This window comes from Sinocyclocheilus anshuiensis, unplaced genomic scaffold (assembly GCF_001515605.1).
Source record: "Sinocyclocheilus anshuiensis isolate Anshui unplaced genomic scaffold, SAMN03320099.WGS_v1.1 scaffold1637, whole genome shotgun sequence".
Classification (NCBI taxonomy): Eukaryota; Metazoa; Chordata; class Actinopteri; order Cypriniformes; family Cyprinidae; genus Sinocyclocheilus; species Sinocyclocheilus anshuiensis.
In genome coordinates this window covers 90,288-112,434 of record NW_015540944.1, presented here as the reverse complement: position 1 = coordinate 112,434, position 22,147 = coordinate 90,288, and the positions used below count along the sequence as shown (strand labels likewise).

Below are 22,147 nucleotides of genomic sequence, written 5' to 3'. Positions count from 1 at the left end.
CAATAACCAAAAACACATTGTATGGGTCAAAATTATTGATTTTTCTTTTATGCCAAAAATCATTATGATATTAAGTTAAGATCATGTTCCATGAAGATATTTTGTAAATTTCCTACTGTAAATATACTAAAACTCAATTTTTGATTAGTAATATGTAGGGATGCACGATACTGAGCTCCTGTACTCGCACTCGTACTCGTTAAAATGCCCCGATACCAAACGCCAATACCCCACAGTATGTGATAAGCCCCATATTCAAACAAAGAAACACCAACAACAGAACAACAGACAGCAGAAAGGAGTTCAGGATGTCTACTACGAAGTATATGTATGCAATGAATATAATGTTAAACATTCAGTATCAACGCATGTATAGCTGATGTGTGCGATGCTCAATGTGAAAGCACGCAGGTGATGGAGATTTACCGCTGATTACAGAACCGGCTTTCTGACAAGATGCGCATTAAATATCGCATGCGATTTATCGTGCAGCCCTAGTATCGGTACTCAGTATCGGCAAGTACCAAAAATAAAAGTATCGGTGCCGGGCGAGTACTGGAAAAAGTGGTATCGGTGCATCCCTAGTAATATGCATTGCTAAGAACTTCATTTGGACAACTTTAAAATCGATTTTCTCAGTATTTGGATTTTTTTGCTCCCTCAGATTCCAGATTTTCAAATAGTTGTATCTCGGCCAAATATTGTCCTATCCTAACAAACGATACATCAATGGAAAGCTTATTTGTTCAGCTTCAAAAAATTGACCATTATGACTGCTTTTGTGGTCCAGGGTCACATATGAGAAACATCAAATGGCATACGAAACAAAAGCATAATCTCGTTTGAGATCGCAATGCGAGAAAACCGGCCCGAGCTCAGAACAGGTTTACTCGTGAACCAATGTTGATCTCGCGACACTGTTACTGCACAGCACTGCGAGATCCAGTGAGAAGCGTTTGAATTCACCGCAGAATGAATAAGGTGGCTCTGAGATCTAGTGAGAAGCATTCAAATTCTCTTTTGGAATTCTCTTTTATATACCTATCAAACAGCGCTGACATAGAAAACCATAAGTAGTTACGCTAACTATAGCCATGGTGTTGTGGCAGAAAGAGTCGAATGTTATTATATTACTCATTTCAGGGTTTGTACAACCATTTGTGAGAGAAATTCAAGCACTTTTCAATGACATTATTGCACATTTCATACAACTATTTCCAGCACTTTAACGTTCTAAAAATGATCCAATTTAAATGTTTTTTTTTAATGGAATGGCCAAAATATACTTTGTGGTAAACAAACACTTATTTAAAATTAAAATAAAAAAAGACATCAAATTACCACTATAACCAGCAGATGGCAGCAGAGGAGCACTTAATGGCTTATAAGTCATTCATTTCCACTTTTTTGTTTTATATTTTGAAATTATAAATTCACTATTATAAAATATCAAATCATCGAGAAATCAAATTTTTTTGTGTATGAAGTAAGAAGAGTCACAAAGTGCCTTCAAAAACAAACTTTTCTTCAATTTGCGACTGAATCAGCGCTTCTATTATAATCACTGAAGTTGATGGTCCATGGTCATTCCTTCTTTTGGATGTACAGCATTAAATATGTCATAATAAATTACATTGTTGCTTATTAAGCACTTAAAATAAGCAACCATACCTTCGTTAGTGCCGCCGTGTGGTCCTCTCCACAGCATATGTAAACAACCCGTTGGGACCTGAGAGTCTTCAGCAAGGCAGGGAAATGGCGATCTGAAGAACACCACGCATCCCACCATAAAAATCTTTATACCAGAGAAAGCTCAACTGAATGTCTAAGGTGTTTGTTTTACCATCATTGTCGCTGAGGCCCAGCTGGCCGAACCTGTTACTCCCCCAGCCGAAAACGGCCCCAGACAGCGTGAGCCCGAAGCTGTGAGAGCCCCCTGCAGATATCTGGGCAAATGGGACGCCCTGCAAAGACTGAACGACTTGTGGGGAGGAGACGCCGGCTCCCTGCATTCCGAGCCCCAGCTGTCCGTATTTATTTTGGCCCCAGGAGAATATCTGACCTCCTTGAGTGAGAATTTGGGAATAATATTACATAATTAGGGTAAAGAGGGCACAATAATCAGGTTTAGAAATATTTCACGTTTAATCCAGAATCACACCTCTGGCTAAAGCAAGGGAATGCCAATATCCACAGGCCACCTGGGCAATGTGAACCTCTGACAAACTCTTGACAGTTCTGAGAAGAGACAACAAAAACACAGCAGTTATGCCATGCACGTAGATCACAGACTACATGCTTTTTTTTGTACCCATACGGCAATTTTAAATATATTTCATACTAATATGTTTTTGGCCATTTTTTGTACATTTTTGTAAATATGTTTTCTTATCACAATATAAGAAAATATAAATATCATCAATGAATGTTTTAATAAATCACTATTAAATCATCAATCAATCAATCAATGTAAAAAAAAATATACAAAATTTAATTTACATTTTTTTATATACTGTAATATAGATTTTTAGACAATGTAAAGTTAGTTAAAAATGTAAAAAAACCCCCAGATTTTTATTGAAATGTGTTATAATAAGTTCACATGTTAAAGACAACAAATACATTTTCTCTTCAAATATGACAAATGTGAATGTATTATTTTAGAATGAAATATATGGAGGGCAAAATATTTTTAAAAGCTTTTAAAAAAATTATTTATACATATTTTTAAAGATATTTTTATAAACTTGAACAAAAGTCATATTGGTAGAAAATACATTTATGTAAATAAATTATAAAAAATATTTTAGCAATTACATTTTTTGTATATTTTGAAATACATTGAAAAAATATCTATTTTTTTGTAGTCCAGACAAACCCATCACAGAGGCAATAATATTGTAATATTGAATACTTATAGTGGTTTAAAGGTATTTTTACCTGGGTATACGGATACAATCCTCTATGTTTGAAAGGCCGAGCTGCCCGTCTGATCCCAGACCCCATGCAAAAACTTGTCCTTTATCATTTAGAGCCAGAGTATGAGCTTCACCACAAGACACGGCCACAATGTTCTGAGCATCCAGAGACACAACCTGCTCTAGAGAGGGGATGTAAACATATAACAGTGTTGTGTGAATTATATAGATGCACTACATGATACACTGGCCAATATATTGTGTATATTCTAATATGCTGTATCTGCTACAGCAAAATTCATTTGATTAATACAAAGTTTTTAATGTTCCTTTGTCTTATAGAAAGTTAATTTTATATTACAATATATGTTGTTGTCTGTTTTTAGTCATTTTGATCCTTTGGCTTGTGAAACAGTGATGCAAATAAAGGACCCATCAATTTCAAACCATCTTGTTGATTATATGTGACCCTGGACCACAAAACCAGTTAGTGTTGTCAAAAGACCCAGTACTTCGGTACTAAGTCGGTACTAAAAAGATGAAAACGTTACGGTACCAGGTTTTTTTAAGTACCGGTGGTACCGAGTACCCAGTCAACCCGGTTCTTGATGCGCTATCCGAAAGGTGCGCAGATGTGCTCTCTTCATAAAAGCACTGAGACGTGGCAACATCAAAACGAGGAAACACACCAAACTAACAAAACACTTTAAAGACACCCAGATCAAATGAAAGAGTTCAAGCAGGTAAGTTTCATTTTAATTTTTCATATTTAGATCAGTGTTCCCCATACATTGATTTATTTGTGGCGGCCTGCCACAATATCAAAACTGACCGCCACAAATAGATTTTCCAAAAGGCTTTGACTTCGTTGAATAAACATGAGCACTGCACGTGTCAAAGTCGAAACCCCGTGCGGGTGTTTTTATATCTCTGTATTTCTGAAGGAAACCGATTGTCTTCAGAAAATTATGGATGTCATTTTCATTTAATCTTGCCTGTAATGCCTGAGCAGCGTTTGTGAGCGGAGCGCTGCTTTGTGTACAGCGTTACCGGGAAAACTTCAATATCTCACGCTCTAAGCGCCTCCTGCTGGCAGAGAATGATTTTGCATATATATATATGCCGCCACAAATAGAGTGCAAGTCTGGGGGAAACACCGCTTCTGTTATGAATATTATTCAATATTTTAATTTGGATGTCGAATTGAAATGAACGCTGTTATTAGAGTAGTTAATCGTTAGCATAAGCGTGGCTAACGCTAATATAATGAGCATTAGAATGACGTTTCTTTATTAACTATTTAATGCGCTTATAACTTTTATTAGGGTAAAAAAAATAACTGAATTTACGAATTTCTGAAGAATAACGCTGAATAACTAGGTTTTCAAAAGCCCTTTAAAATTAAATATGTACACAGTTTGGATTAAATGAAAGTAAAGTTTTGATTAGTAATATGCATTGCTAAGAACTTCATTTGGACAATTTTAAAGGCGATTTTCTCAATATTTAGATTTTTTTGCACCCTCAGATTCCAGATTTTCAAATAGTTGTATCTCGGCCAAATATTGTCCTATCCTAACAAACCATACATCAATGGAAAGCTTATTTATTCAGCTTTCAGATGATGCATAAATCCCAATTTCGAAAAATTGACCCTTATGACTGGTTTTGTGGTCCAGGGTCACATATGGTCTGTGCTTGACACTTCTAGGTCATTGAGTTAGAGGTCATGTGACGTCTAAGGAACCGACAGTTGTTAGAACAGCAGTCAATGTCACACTGACCGACCCGTATGCGTTTCTGCGAAACAATAGTATGCAGCCAAATCCATCAGATTGATTTCAGAGGATGTTGTGAAAGTACGGGCTGTTTCATTGATATAACCTAAAATAACCTAGGGTTTTTGAACAGGGACATTTTTTTTAAGAAATTAATATTTTTATTCATCAAGGCTGCATTAAATTGATCAAAAGTGACAGTAAAGACAGTTATAATGTTACAAAAGATTTCTATTTCAAATAAATGAATTTCTATTCATCAAAGAATCCTGAAAAATAAAACGTATCACGGTTTCCACAAAAATATTGGGCAGCACAACTGTTGTCAACATTGATAATAATCAGAAATGTTTCTTGAGCAGCAAATCAGCATATTAGAATGATTTCTGAAGATCATGTGACACTGAAGACTGGCGTAATGATGCTGAAAATACAGCTGCGCATCACAGAAATAAATTACAGTTTACACTATATTCACATAAAATGTTTTTCAAATATATTCAAATAGCTATTTTATATTATATTTCACAAATTTTTGCTGTATTTTTAATCAAATAAATGCATCATTTAGGACAAAAATGGGACAAATTAAACATTTTACTTATATCTTAAATACAAAACTAATTCAATAAATATATCATTCACAATATATTATATTATTCTCAGGGAATATTTTTAGGTCAACATGGAATGCTGTCAAAAATGCACTTTACATAAAATTAACAAAACATTTGAGGGCGAGGCATGATTTAATCCAGCAGGAAATGTTCAGATCATAAAAAGTGGGAGTATTAGAGAGGAACCACCTTAATATTACCTTATTAAAATTGTTTAATAGATGACAGATTGATGACATGAATCAAGTGAATCATTCAAATCAATTAATTTAATTAAGATCAAGTACTTACAATAAAAGCCATAATATTCTAATGCTAGTAAAGTGTCTTTGCTGCCCTACCTGGTTTCTTGCGTGCTTTGTCATGCCCCAGCTGTCCCAGGTCACTGCAGCCGCAGGTGTACACCGTCCCGTCCTCCAGCAGAAAGACGCTATGACGTCTGCCGCATCCCACATCCCTCACACGCTTGCCCTCGAAGAACTCACATTTCCTCGGCTCCAGCACTATCTCCTCATCAATCCCACCTAAACCCAGCTGCCCGTACGAGGCATTCCCCCAGCACAGCATGACGAGTGACGGGCCGTATGGCCGCTCTCTTCCACAGGTGAAGACCTACAGGTTCCACCGCTTCACGCACACACACCTGTCAGACCAAAGCAAACTCTTTAATGCAGCAGTAACTAGATGCTAATTATAATTTGTGTATTATTATTATTGATTTTCACTTATTAACAAACAGAAACAAATAGCAGAACCACCTCAAACTAAAGTTAAGAGACAAAAAAATAAATAAATACAATAAAAATAAAGATAACTAAAACTAAAATAATAATAATGATGATAATAATAATAATAAATAATGCATACAGGGTGGCAAAAATAGACAAAAAGGGATTTAATGATGAAAATATAAATAAAAAATATAAATAAGGAAAAAAAAGTCAGAATTGTGAGACAAAAAGTTGCAATTAGCTTATTTATTATTTATTCTGCATCAAAAACAAACAGAATCGCAAGATGTAAACTCTGAATTGTGTGAAAAAGTGTCAAACATCTGAGTTTATACTGCAATTTTGAGGAAAAAGTCTAGTCAAAAATGGCGAAATATAAATTCAGAATTGCAAGATATAAAATTCTAAGAACAAAGTCAGAATTGTGAGTAAAAAAGTTGCACATTAGCTTATTTATTATTTATTCTGCATCGAAAAACAAACAGAATTGTAAGATGTAAACTCAGAATTTGAGGAAAAAAGTCAAAATTGTAAGATGCAAACTCTGAATTGTGTAAAGTCAAAAATTGCGAAATATAAATTCAGAATTGCAAAAAATAAAATTCTAAGAAAAAAGTCAAAATTCTGAGTTTATATCTCGCAATTCAGTAAAAAAAATTGTTACCATAGCTTCCATAGAAAGTGAAGTACTAAGATGTACCTTATTACATTATATATTATGAATCTTACTCACAGATTTTATATCGTCACTAAACTCTATATATATACACACCACTATACTATAACCACATACTCTAAAATTAACTCAACTCACAAACCTGGCATGTACCATTACTTGACTGATGTCTGCTTACTAGGTTAGGTTAGGTTAGGTTATTACTAGGTTACAACACTAACCAGTAGCCTATACTATTACAGCTGTCACAGTTGTCAATGGGTGCCACGGTTTAAATAGATGAAAATGAAAGCGTGCAAGTTAGTCCCGCCCTAAAAAGAAAATTGTCTAGAAATCTCTCTAGAAAGTTCAGTTTTTGGGAGGTGTGTCCAATAACATTCATTGCTTAACAGCTTTCAAACACTATATAGCTGGATGCAATAAAAACGGGTACTACTACTTTAAGTGTTTTGTTTTTTATACACCAAATAACAACAAATGTAACGCTGTATCGAATTTTAAACCGCAAAGCACGTGAGATTTAAATGTCCTCGTCTCTATGACTTTAAATGGAATGTGCGAAAATGACCGTTAAAACGGTTGGTGTTTAAACGCAGTCCTGAGGGAATGTCAGCTAATTCTTATTAGCGCAAAACTATGTGTATTTGTTTTCAATGACAGGCTTTCAAAATCAAATAAACCACACCTCACTACTGTTGTGCACGAATTTGTGCCTTAAATAAGAGCACAAACACATACTCCGTCAGTCCTAAATATATATATATGGCATTAGTCCGCTTGAACACCGCTACATTTCTGCACCCACACCCACCGACAGCGCTGAGTGTCAGTCATAAATCCTGCCTGCTTTTTCTTACCTGTTGATATGTAATATGATGCTCCTGTGGACGCGTCCAGCACAGGTTCAGGGTTTATGTTTACATGAACGTTAACGCAGATATGTTTTGTAATGTCATGACAGACTGAAAGAGCGCCAGCAGCAGGAAGCGCTTAAATACACACAGCGCAGAATGAACGAGAAGCGACGGTAATATTCTAGAGCCTTTCCTGACACCGGATGTGACGACACACGCGGAGCTGCTGCGGCGGGGTTAGAACGAAACACACACAAATAATAATAATAATAATAATTAGCAACGGAGCTGCTGCGGCGGGATTAGAACGAAAAACACACACAAAAAATAATAATAATAATAATTAGCAACGGAGCTGCTGCGGCGGGATTAGAACGAAAAACACACACAAAAAAATAAAATAAATAATAATAATTAGCAACGGAGCTGCTGCGGCGGGATTAGAACGAAACACACACTAATAATAATAATAATAATAATAATAATAATTAGCAACGGAGCTGCTGCGGCGGGATTAGAACGAAAAACACACACAAAAATGCCATGTTGTCAGAGACTGATTCATTAGATTAACCAGAAAACTATGATTTTGGTTCCTCTTTATGTTGCATGGTTTATGTATTTTGTAACATATTTTGAGTGGCAATGACACTTGCAATCACTTGCTCTAAATGAATAATTTCCTCTGACATAGATATATTCCAATTGAGAAATGATCACAGTCTGATTATCTGCAGCAATTTATAACATTGACTATGTTCATGAATTGTAACCTATTTTTTGTGAACGTTGCAAGCACAAAAATCCAAATTAAAAGTCCCATCATCATTGTACATAACCTGAAACATATAAATAATATAAATATATGACATATAAATGTGTGTATTTTTCTCCCCCCAAAAAAAACAATAATAAAAAAAAATACAATACAGTGTACTAGGTGGGTGAAGTAGAATTAATTATACAAACAAACAGCTTCATATGTGGATGTTTGTGTGAATCTGAGAAGGGTGAATTTTAATCATGAACATGTTCCAACGGCTACAAACCAACAATTTCAACACCCAAACCCAAAACTAGCTGCATTTTTATTATTATTTTATATTTACAAACAAACACTGTACCAAAGTGCATTTGTAAGGTTATGAGACAACAATAGTCTGCATTCAATGAGGTAGAGCAAAATAACACTTGCTTGTGTTAGTAAAAACCACATTCATTTCTTATACAGCGTTACTTTGAACTCCCATGATGTCTTCATTTATGAAAGATGGCCATAAATAATAATACTTGAGTAAACTTATCACAACAAATGAAACACCACAAGGCAGCATTCAGTGGGTAATGCACAACAGCATTAGAATATTGCACATTTCAGATTACCCCACACCTCATGAACGTTACAGTGATTTAAATCATCTAGCTTTCACCCTAATCACGTAAATTAAAAAGGATTCAGAATTCAGCAGCTGAAGTGGTTTGATTCAAGTAACATTTAAGAGCAGTGTGCTTGCTTTATGGTGTTTGCAATCCCACAATTGCACACATGATTACAAACTCTCCCCTGTGCAGTGTAAATGGTCCGATACTTTCCTGTCCGGTTTCATCACCTGTCGAAGCAGGGAGCGGCGCAGGGGTACAACGGGTTCACCTGGTAAGCCCTGCCTGGCATGTTGACCTTAGCATCCATGGTCTGTGTCTGCGTGAGCCCCTGCATTGAGGCCGTATGTGTCAGATATGTTGCAGGACCTTGAGAAGACACTACCACCGGCTGGCAGCTCTGCTGCATGTATTGCGTGTTCGGCCGCTGCATGTACTGATGCAAGGACACACTCTGACCCTGGACGGGATACACCATCTGTGCAGGCTGAGCACTCGGCTTCGGGCATTTCTGCTTGTTTGCTTCCTTTACGTCACTGTCATGAGCACTGAGAAAGAGAGGGAGGGAGAGGATATCAGGGGCGATAATGATGTCCATGTTTGCAGCGTCAAAATTACCATTAAACTATAACACATTATTTTCAGTTTGAGTTATTTTGGTACTTAAAGTGAAACTGAATAAAAATGAGAAATGACGCCTTTGCAACTAGCTGAAATAAAGTTGTATTTTAATCAAATTAATGTTTATTTTATTTCAAGTAACAAAAAAATGCTGAAATGCATGCAGTAAAGTTGCATATGCATCAATTCAAGTTGCATTCACATGCATTCTGAAGAGTTTGTATACATATGCATCAATAAAGTTGCATTTACATGCATTCAGTAAAGATGGAAATACAACTTAAATGCATGCATTTACATCTTTACTGTATGCAAGTAAATGTAATACTTGTAATACAATGTATGCATATACAATTTTACTGAATATATGTAAATGCAACTTGAATGAATGCTTATGCAACTTTATTGAATGCATGTACTGTAAATGCAAATTGAACGCATTCAGTAAGCATCTATTCAAGCTGCATTTATATGTATTCAGTAAAGTTGTACATGCATGCATTCAAACTGTATTTACATGCATTCCATTTGTATGGCTTTCCGTTAAGGATAACAACTCTGGGTGAAACTCACATTAGAAGTCTCTCCACGCAGGGCAGCAGCTGCTCCCAGGTGTACGCTGACAGACACTGGAGGCACGGAGGCCAGGCCGGACACAAATGCAAGATTACCCGTGAGGAGGCCACACACGCCGCAGCAATCAGGGACGGGACGAATCGCAGAAATGCATGGTCTTGACGGAGAAAGGAAATGTTTTTTTTTTTGAAAAACATTCTTATTTTGTATATCATGCAGTTCTTATACACTCACACCAACATTCAACAGGTGAAAATGCACTGCATCTGAATTAAACTCTGCACCTTGTAAAGAGACCTCTAAGAAGTAGTCAGCATATTTGGACATGTACAGCGTGGTCTTCTCCATGCATACCATTGGCCAGCCGTCATGTAGGTCCGTCTCATTCACGGCGACCGGCAGGTAGTACTCTATGAAGTGAGCAGCTGTGGGGAGGTACAGGTTCCACTGAAACGTCTCGAGGAGCAGCAGCTCCATGTGCAGGAGACCCTGTTTGGTCAGAACCAGGTTCATAGAGCTCATGCAGCCCAGACTGTTCAGGGTCTCCAGCTTCGGAACGCGGTCTTCTCTCTCCTCAAACTTACCTGGATTAAAAACAATGGTTGCTGAGTGGTTATGGCAAAATGTTTTGTGGTGTGCTTTGTGCATCATACACAATAAGAGCAGGAATTATGTTTCAATAAATAATAGGAGTATGACTCTTACTGGCCAAAAGCAAGCAGGACAGCGCAACCATGTGAAGCTGCTGTACTGAGATGTCATAGCAGTCCATGAACAGGTCCAGCAGATAAACAGCCAAGTGTCTGGCCGCAGGGCACAGCTTGAACCGGTTGCTGACTATAGCAATAAGGTCTGCGAAATATCGTCTAAGACTCAGCTGTGGAGACTGGCCTTTGTACACAGGCAAGCGCAGCTCCTGAAGGACATCCAACGAGACAACCACACTGCAATTAATATGTTTTATAATACTGATTCATGCAATAATAAGTTGCACATGCATGCAATAGCCAAGTAAAGTTGCACATGCATGCAATCAAGTTGCATTTACGTGAACTCAGTACAGTTGCATATGCAAGTATTAAGCTGCATTTACATGAATTCAGTAGTAAATGTAACCTGAATGCATGCATGTGCAAGATTAGTAAATTCATGTAAATACAACTTGAATGCATGCATATGCAACTTTACGGAATTCATGTACAGTAAATGCAACTTGAATGGATGCATATGCAAGATTAGTGAATTCATGTAAATGCAACTTGAATGCATGCATATGCATGAATTCAGAACAGTTGAATATGCATGCATTCAAATGCATTTACATTATTTCAGAACAGTTGCATATGCATGCATTCAAGTGCATTTACATGAATTCACTAATCTTGCATATGCATCCATTCAAGTTGCATTTACATGAATTCGGTAAAGTTGCCTATGTATGCAAAAAACAAATAGACAATTCCACTACTATGGCAATTACGTAATAATAGATTTGTGCAAGGTTCATTGTGCCTGCATGCATGACATTATAACATAAGGTCGGTGGCACCAAATAATAACACAATAACAGGAATACAAACTTTGTAACGCAGGGCCTGATAGATGTCCTCTGCAAGTTCTCCTTTCCACCACTGACCCTCCAGCTCCATTGGGCTCCTGGAATATATGAGACTGTATGAAGATCAGATCAGCTTCACTGAGCAAAAAGCACCTCAGTCCAATCCCCAAAACAAATCAAAGCTCCAGCAACAATCAGCACTGATGACGGTGAGACCGCTGAAGGTCTTGATTGGTCCAGCACACTTCTCAATCAGGAGGAGAAGATCATTAAGTCTTCGTTAATGTTCACAATAGTTATTGGGTCAAACCAAGCAATGCACATCACAGGCAACATAACAAGAACCAATGTGCGGAATGACTTACTAGCATGCATAAACCTACTGTAAATCAAAGAGGCAAGTGAAATACAGAATAGCGCTACAAGCGTAACTTTTAAAGGGGAAAAGCAGACCAAGAACACTTTTCAGTGTTTTGAATCAGTAAAGAACTCACCCCACACAAGGACGCCTGCATGCAGACAGTACGATGAAAAGTAGCAGCCGAACAAACTTACTTATAATCAAAGTGTAAATCAAAGCAAAGCTTACACTCTGTGTTCAAGAAACAAAGTAACAACTCACTGCACTGCGAGCCCATTGACAATCTCAGCCAATCAAAAGGCGCCTTACAATCACAGCGCGCAACCAATCAGAATTAAGCTTTAGCAGATCTACTAATCTACTAGTCTACTAATCACAGAATTGCACAGAAAAAAGAGGTGGGAACAAAGACGATTGCAACCGATACCCGAGAAACACAATTTTCAGTAATAGCTGTTTGTAAAGGAACACCTTTTAACCCAAATAACTGAGCCTGCTATAACACGACCTCACCACTAGAGGCCACCCTCTCCTCAATAAGGATCACAGCATTAGGAAACACTACCTAACTTCTGTTTATTGCTATATTATAACTTGTTTTAAAAACGTTAAAAACAACAGCACATTCCTACTCGTTATTGTTTTTATGTGTTTTGTCATGTGCATTTCATTAAAGCATTTAAAGAGCAGATTTACTTGTTTTAGTTGGCCATAGTGCAACCATAAAGAAATGATATGTGTTTTATAGCCTACATTAGAAGCAGGACTGGTACTATAGTGCAGGAATATCATTACAAACTGTCACTAAATAGTGAATATTTTTTTTTCTATTTAATTGAAACCGAGAAGTGATGCTATTAAGTTAATTTGCACCAAACAGAAATGTTCTACAGGATGGAAATCCTTGTGTACTTAATTGGGCAAATGCTTTTATTCAGAGCGAAATAAAAACAAGGAAAAGCAATTTACAGGAAAGACATTATTAACAGTATCACAGCTACTATTGAAATTCAGGTGCAAATTTTAATTACATTTTTTTTTCTTTGAAATGTACAAACAATATAAGTTCATTTGATTTAAAAAAAGGATGTAACATTTCAAAAAATAACATTTTGTTTAAGTATTTAAACAATTTTAAAATATAGTTAATATAATTTAGTATAGTTATATGCAACATTTACTTTGGCCCCACGGCCCTCGGTCAAGTTTGAGTTTTGGTCCTTTGTATTTATGGCCCTTTGCCCTTTGTTGGGCACCTCTGATTTAAATGACAAATATTCTATCAACATTGGATATTAATGATTGATTCTTAAAATGCACATTTTCTCCCTCTCAATATTGTTGCATCCTTGATACTACACAATGTAATTCTCATGACTTACTTTTTAAAAATAAATAATTTCCATTCTAATATGACTTTTTGAGATCACAATTTTAGTTTTGTTTCGTTTTCTGTGACCTAAATCTTTATTGGCCATGCATTTAATAGCAATTACAAAAAAAGTAGAAATAGATTTAAATAAAGTAAAAATGACATTGTTAGCACGTGCGCGTTTTTCTTCTTTTCTCGCATTCTCATTCATATAAAAGAGTGTGCACCAAACGCCTCAGGCAGCATATAAGAGCTGTGTGCCTCTATATGGTCGTTATAAACAGTGCTGAATGATGTGTGTTGAAAGAGGAAGAAGCACGTGCTGTCTTCTTAGAGCTGTACTTTTCTGTGCACATCAAATCTGTTGCATTAATGAAAGAAAGCTTGTTTCACACACTGAAAGCATACAGCTAGGCATTAATACATCGATGCAATGCGTGAAATTTAGACAATGCAATTAGACGTTAGTATGATGTGGCATGCAGGTAATGCATTCTTGTCATGGGCTTGAGCTGCTGTTGTCCCCGGATTGAACTGTCATGGCTGCCGCGCGCTGTTGACTGATTCTGGTTGGACGGGAGGCGGAAAAGCGCTGTAAGTCTGATCGCCTTCGACACTTTTACATGCACTTATATGCGTTTTCACAAATGCACGACATAAACGTTGGCTTTGAAGGAGAACTATAGTTTTATAAGTGGAAATGTAATGTCGCGCGCGCATAATGGCATGCAAGATATAGCAGTTTGAAACATGTTTGTTGGTCAACTTTACATAAGCAAGACTGCATAGTTGCTAAAGTAAACTCTTATCGCAGGTATTTCTGCATTGCATTTTACATTGCATTGCATTAAGTTTGTTCTAAAACGTTTTTAAAACTTTATAACACGTTCATTGCATTGTGACAAGGGGAATTAGGCAACTGAACCACAGGTGCAAACTGATTGTAACGTTACTTTATTTAACTTGTTCAACTCAAGGTGCATGCTTATATAACCCTAGCGGGTTATATTTGATTAATTACTTACATTTTATGTCTGTTAAGTTTCATGGGTCAGTATGCATGTGTGTGGAAAGATGTGAGATGTGAGGAAAACTATTAAACACTCATATAGTAAAACTATGCTTATAAAGCAACACAATACCATGGTACTTCGATGTTAATCCCATGGGATTGAAAGACTATCACATTACAATGGAATTTACAAGGTGGTCCAAGTGTATTTCAAAGAATACTGTGGTATTACCATGGTACATGTTCAGAAACCCTTAGTACTGAAGTCATTTATTTGTTACACACATGTTGCATAAGCAGTAAATTGCTTTAAACTAACCCTAAACCAGAAAGTGATCATAAGAATAAAGTTTAGGAATGATAGTTAAAATGTAAACAGATAACAAAAGGAGGGCTATGTTTCTGAGTACACTTAAATAAATGTAAGCGAAAATATACTATCATGATACCATGTTCAAAAATCATGGTAATACCATAGTACAGAGCATTGAATGCACACTTAAAAGTAGGTTAATTCAAACATACTGAATTGTATTGAATTGAATTGTAATAAAGATGTTGTAGTCTTGGTTTAGGGTAACTAAGTGAAGGTTATATGAATATAACATTTCAAAGAAGGCCAACGGTTTTCAAAGACATTCACACAGTGTATGTGACAGTATTATGGCGAGATTTTGATCGTAAACACTAGTTAATAATTCAATTTAATTCAATTAGATGGCTTACACAGCATGCATTACAAGAATTACTCAAAATTACAAGAGAAAATGTAATAAGTTCTCACAAAACACATATGTACTGTATGCACTGCAAAAAATGATTTTCTTGCTCTGTATTTTTTATCTTGTTTTCAGTATAAGTATCTAAATATTCTTAAATCAAGATACATTTATTTGACAGGCAAAATGACTTAAGATCTAAAGTTTTTTTTTTTTTGAATGTATCAAAATTAAGGAAGTTTTTATACTTAAAAAAATATTTGTCAGTGGGGTCAGAAAAATAAACCTATCTAGTATTTTTTAGTATTTTCAGTATAAATGTCTAAATATTCTTAAAAGGTTAGTTCACCCAAAAATGAAAATTTTCTGTGTACAACTGCTGGTGCAAGCTAGATTAAAGTGATTATTACGTTTTGAATATGGATATTTTTCTTACAAAAACACATCAATTCGCTACAGGAGGCCTTTGTTAACCCCCCGGAGCCGTGTTAGACATTTTTTATGGATGGGCGCTTTTTATTTAACTTCTTTTGGACTGAAGCAATGCAACACCCGCTGACTGCAATGATAGAGCTTGAAAGATCAAAGACAATTTTTAATATAACTCCGACTTGATTCGTCTGAAAGAAGAAAGTCATATACACCTAGGATGCCTCGGGGGTGAGTAAAAAGCAGCCTAATTTTCATTTTTGGGTGAACTAACCCTTTAAGTCAAGTTACATTTGCTTGAGAGGCAAAATGACTTGAGATATTAAGTTTTCTGAAAAATTTATCAAAAATAAGTGAGTTTATGCTTAAAACAAAGAAACAAAAATATATCTGTCAACGGGGTCAGAAAAAACTTAATTCAAAGGCAAAACAAGATTATTTTTCTTACCCCACTGACAGATATTTTGTCTTGTTTTAAGCATAAATTCACTTAATTTTGATACATTTTTCAGAAAACGACTTCATATCCTAAGTCATTTTTCTTACTAAGTATTTTGTCTTGTTTCCAGTATAACTGACTTGAGATGCCAAGTCTTGTTTTCTGAAAAATGTATCAAAATTTAGTTGAATTTATGCTTAAAACAAGAAAATATTTCTGGCAATGGGGTAAGAAAAAAAAAACAAGATTATTTTTTCTTATTTGAAGCATAAATCCACTGAATGTTTATACATTTTTCAGAAAGCAAGATTTAAATTCTTAAGTAATTTTCCTTCTCAATTAAATGCATCTTGATTTAAGAATGTTTAGATATTTATAATGGAAAACAAGACAAAAATACCAAGTTAGAAAATAATTTTTACAGTGTATCGCTCATACATAATGCACAGTCCTGCAACCAGAAACATTGGTGAAAATATAATGATGTTGGTTATTAATTATGAAGTTACTTTTTTTGTATTGATTATTGAGTATTGAGCATGTTCTATCTAAAAGCTCAAATTTCCCTTGTTTTGTATAGGGCTCTGTACATCCAATATGAATGGGGTCAATGTCAACCCTGACGCTCAGGTTGGGAATGAAGAGAGGGGCATTTGGCATAAACGCCTGCGTCTCAGGAAGACCTCCTTTTCATTCCCCGCTGAACGAAACTCTGTGAAAGAGGAGAAGAATGTTACAGCACGTGGATGGAAAGTAACAGGGAAGTCCAGGAAATGGCCTCGATGTCTTCAGGCGGCGAACACCTTCACCTGCTCCTCGTGCAACGACGGCATCTCCTTCAGACCCGGCGAATTAACGATGCATTTTAAGATCGCCCATGGAGGCAAAGGAAGCCCACCGATATTTCCATGCAACATGTGCGGTTTCTCCACGCCAGTGTTCACTACGCTTCAGCAGCACCGAATGCAACACGAGGATTGTTTGTTTGCTTGTGAGATTTGTGATGACTATGTCCAGCGAACGCTTCCCCAACTGACCAAACATTGTCAAACTCACCATGCTCTAAACGGACAATACTACTGTCCGAAGTGCAAACTCTCCTTCCAGGAGATTAAGCAGTTTGTGTGTCACTCGTGTTGCATTTCTGATGGTAATGCACAGAAAAACAATCTCTTAAATGCATGCCGTCAAAGGTGGAGCCGCAGAAATTGGTGGAGAAAACGGGCAGCTGTTAAGCAAGACAGTAACCTGTCTCGAGAGTTCAAGTACTTACTTCCAAAACCAGAACCCCAATGGACGTCCCCATTGCTCCCGTTCTCCACACCCGGTCTACTGGACAACCACGGCATGCTGCTGGATCCAGAGAAGACCTTAGAGAAAACGCAGCAGTTTCTCGAGAGGACCGTTTGTAGTGGTAAAAACTGGCCTGCATCTCTCAAACGCGAGCAAGCGGCAACAACATCCCATCCGTCACAAACGAATGCAAAGCGATGTGGCACGCCACACACTGGGAAAGATAAGCTAAGCGGACTCATGGAGAAGAACAATATATCCGTTCCCCCAGATTGCACTACAAAGGTGGTTGGGTTCAAGATGGTGGGCGGCAAAAAGCATTTAGTTCTCAAAGTCATTCCTTCAAAGAAGCGAGACGTTTCGAAGGATGCTCACACTGTGAAACCTGCCAATCAGCAAGACGAATCCAATGATATTTCAACCGTTAATGCCTCAGGAAACTGTTCTCAGGTGACGCCTAGAAGTTCTTCGTCCCAAAGAACGAAGCAGGGGCGATGTGTAGCTCAGCGGGACTTTTTGTCTTCGGTGGTTGAGAGGATAAAAAGCCAACAAACCGATGGATGCAACAATCAGGAACATGCACGCAACCATAATTCACATATTCAAAGTCCCCGTGCAAAAAGACCGAAAGACTGCCAAGACAAAGCTCTCAGTGAATCCGAGGAAAACTTTACCGCATGCCAAGGAGATTCAGGATGTCATAGTGATCTGACCTCGGATACAGGTTCTTTGGAAGAAAGGTGTAGTTCACGTCTCTTTACAACAGCGTTTGATGAAGAACACAATCTTGCGCTGGATTCAAACTTCATTCACCATCAACCAAACACATGCTCCATCTCTGGGTTTGGTTGCGTGAGTCCGTCCTCTAGATCTCCCCTGAAGGATCTGACTGAGTCTTTGTGTCAAAGTGAAGCCGGGGGCCTGTTACTCCATGGCAATGCTGGCGAGTGCACAAACAACATGGACCCCAGAGATTCTCTGGTCCCGGTAGAAAGCCGCAGCGCTCCAGACCTGCTTCATACGGCGGATGATCTGCCTTTAACAACAGCCATCCATTTGCTGGATGAAGTGGGAGCGGATCAGACGTTATCGCCACACACCAGCTCTGATGAGCGTCTGAAAGATTTAACACACGCTGGGGGTAAGCAATATGCAGAGCACTCTGGGATCAAGTGTACTTGTTGTGTTTTGTCTTTTAGACATGGTTCCCATAGTCATGGAAAATATTAGGTAATTGTTAAAAGACAGGTAATTGTGTTTAGTTGACTATTGTTTGCTATAGTTATACTCAATATTTTATTGGCTTGTTGGTAGTGAGGTCTAAATAAAATGATTGAAGCCATGCCATGGAAAATCCTCAAGTCAAATGGTGTGGGAACCCTGTTTTTATTCAGTGTATCCAAACAAAACATTGAAACTCTTTCCAGCAGACAGAAAACTCATGGTTCCGATGTTTAATAGGTCTAAGCTTGCTTACATAGATATCTAAAGTGGATACGGCTATATGAGCCACTATATGTAAATCATGCGCCATATTGTAACGGTCAAAGCTTCAAGTTCACTGTGCAAACCTAGTTATTTAGCAGCTGATTTTCACAGGATTTAGTTTATCATTGATGCTAGATAGTTCTACATATGGTAAATAAAAAAATAATAGTGATCTTATAAACATTATTAATCATTTAAGAAGCCGATCATAGATATGTATCTATAGCAAATTGCTATAAAAAAGCTTAGTTTTCATCTTTCTGACGTTATTTGAAACATATTTTAGATTTGAAGTACAATATATATATATATATATTTAAAATATAATATATATTTGGAATAATAAGTAATAATAATAAATAAAAATGATATATTTACAATATGTGTGCATGTTTTAAATATTTGAAATAAAAAATAATAATTCTTATGAAAATATTTTAAAGACATTTAATGTATTTACTCTGAAATGGCTCGGTAACCTTTCTAAGCAATCTATTGTTGCCACAAAGACTCAAAATATTTAATGCAAGAAGTAAAATATAGTAATTTTGTTTAAAAAAAAAAAGTATGTATCAAAACATTGTATTTCCTCGGAAATGGTTCTGTAACAATCTTTCCAAGCAATTGATTGTTTAAAAATTGATTGATTAAAAAAATTGTAATAGTAAAATTTTTAAGTCAGAATTGCGAATTTGCAAAAAAAGTCATAATTGCGAGAAAAAAAGTCATAATTGTGAGTTTTTAATCTCGCAGTTCTGACTTTATTTCTCAGAATTGCGACTTTATGTCTCGCAATTGCGAGTTTCTTTCACGCAATTCTGACTTTATTTCTCAGAATTGCAAGTTTATATCTCACAATTACGACTTTTTAACTCGCAATTGCGAGTTTGTTTCACGCAATTATGAGACAAAAAGTCCGAATTGTGAGATAAAAAGTCGCAATTACCTTTTTAATTTTTGATTCAGTGCTTCCACTAAACGGGCTTCCATAGACATGACTCAGTAACCAAATACAATTACAAAAAAAAAAAAAATTTTTTTTTTTAATGTTTTACTCGAAATGGCTTATGGTAACCATTATCCAAGATATATATTGTTGCCACAAACATTCAATGCAAGAATTAAAATATACTAATTAAAATAGTCACATTTTAGCTTTGTTAACATCATCATAATACAAATACAGTATTTGCATTCATATATATTTTTGTTAAGACATTTTAAAGCATGTTAGTTGCTCTTCTGCTTCATGTTCTCTTCAGGTACAAGCCAGCGATCTGATCCGGTCAACGCCAGCATCTTCTCTCTCCTGCCTGATGATGCAAACTCTTCCACATCTGTCCCAGAAACAGCTTCTGGATCCAGCGAGTCAGTCGACCCTCTCGCATCGCTGAACAGAAAGCGCATGGGAGAAACGTCCTCGGCGGACTCTCCCGTCAGTAAGCGATCGACTCGGGCCTCGGAAGACGTCAGCGCCTCCGTTCTCTTCTGGGAGCCGGTGCCTCGAGACACTCCGGCGACCCTTCGACTGATTCCCCACAGCTCCTCGCAATCCGTTAAAATCCCACGCGACTACCAGCCTGTCATAGTTCTCAACCATCCCGACACTGATATCCCCGAGGTCTCAAACATCATGAAAGTCGTTCACAAGCACAAAGACGCCGTGCATCGCGTCGTACTTTCTCGTAAAACTCTCCGAGCTCTTTCCGAGTTTAACTGCGACGCCTTTCGCCATAATCTCGTCGCCAATTCCCACGCATCCCACCGCAGGAGAGAATGGCCAAACGGCACCGTTAAAGAACGGCTCAGCTTAAAACTGAGGCTCAAAAGAGTGTGTGGAAGAAAGTACACCGTAGTACCGACAGTGTCGGAGAGCATCGTGCTGCAGCCGACGTTTAGATGCTGGTTTTGCGGGCGACTTTTCACAAACCAAGAAGCTTGGGTGGGTCACGGACAAAGGCATCTAATGGAAGCAACCAGAGGCTGGAACCAGCTCTTCAACAGATAGAAACACAATCATCTTCATTTTTAAGAAGTGCTGTGAAGAATCAGGGTTACTGTGCACATCTCAGGGTGAGAAAAATATGAGGATCTTCGTCTTTCACCGTTTCGTTCTTTACAGTAATAAACCATTTTCGGGTGACTGACTATTCAAGTTGACACGAGCAAAGCATTATTTATTTCGTTCCGCAATGTGAAAACGTGCAGTGCATTATCTAATAGATTAAAAATCACTGTTTTTGATACGGTCAGACCAAATCCATCTCAGATTGCTGCAGAGACCTCTATTGTATTATTCCACTCAACATCACAACATCAGTTCGTCTTAATACTTGATGTAGTTTTGCATTATTTTATTGCTTTATTTTTGATGTTTAAAACTAGGGCATGTGTCGTTTAACCATTACTACTTTGTTGCTTTACTATTCATCTTTCATAAGACTTTGTGACTGAAATGTTTACAGAAATTGTCGATTGTCTTTGTAGGATTCTACAAATCTGGTTTAGCTTCCTCTGTTCGACACATTGCCGGTATATTTAGCATTAGTTTAAACTACATCTGTGTATGCAAGAGCATATGTTGACGCAGCATTGGTGAAATTATGTTTTGTATTTATGCGAATTGTCTATATTTATTTTTTCAGCGTGCAGTCGGCTGATAAGTCACGTGGGTTTGATTAAGGGTTTAATCAAGACTTTAAATTAATTATCGCATTGTTAATGTATTATCCATGGATAAAGAATGTTGCAACTGTGATGTTTTGGTCTCAGTAGTCAGAATTTTCCAAAAATATTTTTATTCTCATTTATGAAGCCAAAGGTTTTTTTTAGGATCAGTGTAATCTGATCGGGATAATAATTTCTTGATTTTTTTTTCACCAGGTAAAAACGAGACCCTCACTGACTTGAAAAGTTTGATGATTGAACTGCGATTCAGGCACTTAATAGTGGTGTGAATTTCCAGAAATATTTGAAGATGGTCTTTATTCCAGGTCTGTGATCCACTTCACTTGAAACCAAAGTAAACGTGTCTCTCTTATGTTTGTATAGAAGTTTAAACACTGTGTTGCACTAAACAGCTGTGAATGACACCTTGCATTGCTGTACTGTAGAAGTGCCTCCACAAAAAAAACCTGTAGAGCTATCAATAAATAAAGAAATATAATTATTTTGAAAATTGATTTTTTTTTGTCTGAGGTAAATGTAGCTCTTTAAGAAAAAGCATATCAGACTGTCTTAATGTGTTTTAACAGTTGTTTTCAGTGTTTTTTTAACAGTTTCACTTGTATACTGAAAAATAAATATTACAAAAATATAATGAAAT

The 22,147-nt window shown here is 36.8% G+C and overlaps 3 protein-coding genes across 8 annotated transcripts in view; 1 reads left to right on the top strand and 2 right to left on the bottom strand.

Moving 5' to 3' along the window:
* LOC107689752 (probable E3 ubiquitin-protein ligase HERC4) overlaps positions 1-7,879 on the bottom strand; it is a 21,086-nt gene extending 13,207 nt beyond the window's left edge. For 4 of the 5 annotated variants that reach the window (XM_016487889.1, XM_016487890.1, XM_016487891.1 and 1 more), the window contains exons 1-6: positions 7,578-7,879; positions 5,655-5,925; positions 2,941-3,100; positions 2,162-2,238; positions 1,844-2,065; positions 1,672-1,763 (exon numbers count right to left, since the gene is read on the bottom strand). In XM_016487889.1, the coding sequence (XP_016343375.1) occupies positions 1,672-1,763; positions 1,844-2,065; positions 2,162-2,238; positions 2,941-3,100; positions 5,655-5,880 (777 nt within the window). In that variant the 5' untranslated portion in view covers positions 5,881-5,925; positions 7,578-7,879. Of the gene's footprint in view, positions 1-1,671; positions 1,764-1,843; positions 2,066-2,161; positions 2,239-2,940; positions 3,101-5,654; positions 5,926-7,577 lie in introns of those variants that run through there. The other variant, XM_016487893.1, reaches the window with a different exon arrangement.
* Positions 7,880-8,478: 599 nt separating this feature from the next.
* On the bottom strand, positions 8,479-12,380 carry LOC107689765 (cyclin-J-like). The gene is made up of 6 exons (XM_016487909.1): positions 12,204-12,380; positions 11,732-11,807; positions 10,857-11,067; positions 10,436-10,735; positions 10,149-10,308; positions 8,479-9,502 (listed from the first exon to the last, which is right to left on the bottom strand). Exons 2-6 carry the CDS (start codon positions 11,798-11,800, stop codon positions 9,181-9,183), a joined length of 1,062 nt encoding a protein of 353 aa, XP_016343395.1. The 5' UTR covers positions 11,801-11,807; positions 12,204-12,380; the 3' UTR covers positions 8,479-9,180.
* A 1,375-nt stretch (positions 12,381-13,755) lies between these two features.
* Positions 13,756-21,960, top strand: LOC107689751 (zinc finger protein 518A-like). Of its 2 annotated transcripts, XR_001634367.1 has the most exons (4): positions 13,756-14,036; positions 16,622-18,475; positions 20,085-20,895; positions 21,706-21,960. XR_001634367.1 is itself a non-coding variant. In XM_016487888.1 (3 exons), the coding sequence occupies exons 2-3, from the start codon at positions 16,639-16,641 to the stop codon at positions 20,828-20,830; spliced, it is 2,583 nt and encodes an 860-aa protein (XP_016343374.1). In that variant the 5' UTR covers positions 13,756-14,036; positions 16,622-16,638; the 3' UTR covers positions 20,831-21,960. The 2 variants fall into 2 exon arrangements, 1 of the variants encoding a protein (XP_016343374.1); XM_016487888.1 differs by having other exon boundaries at positions 20,085-21,960.
* Positions 21,961-22,147: the final 187 nt, after the last annotated feature.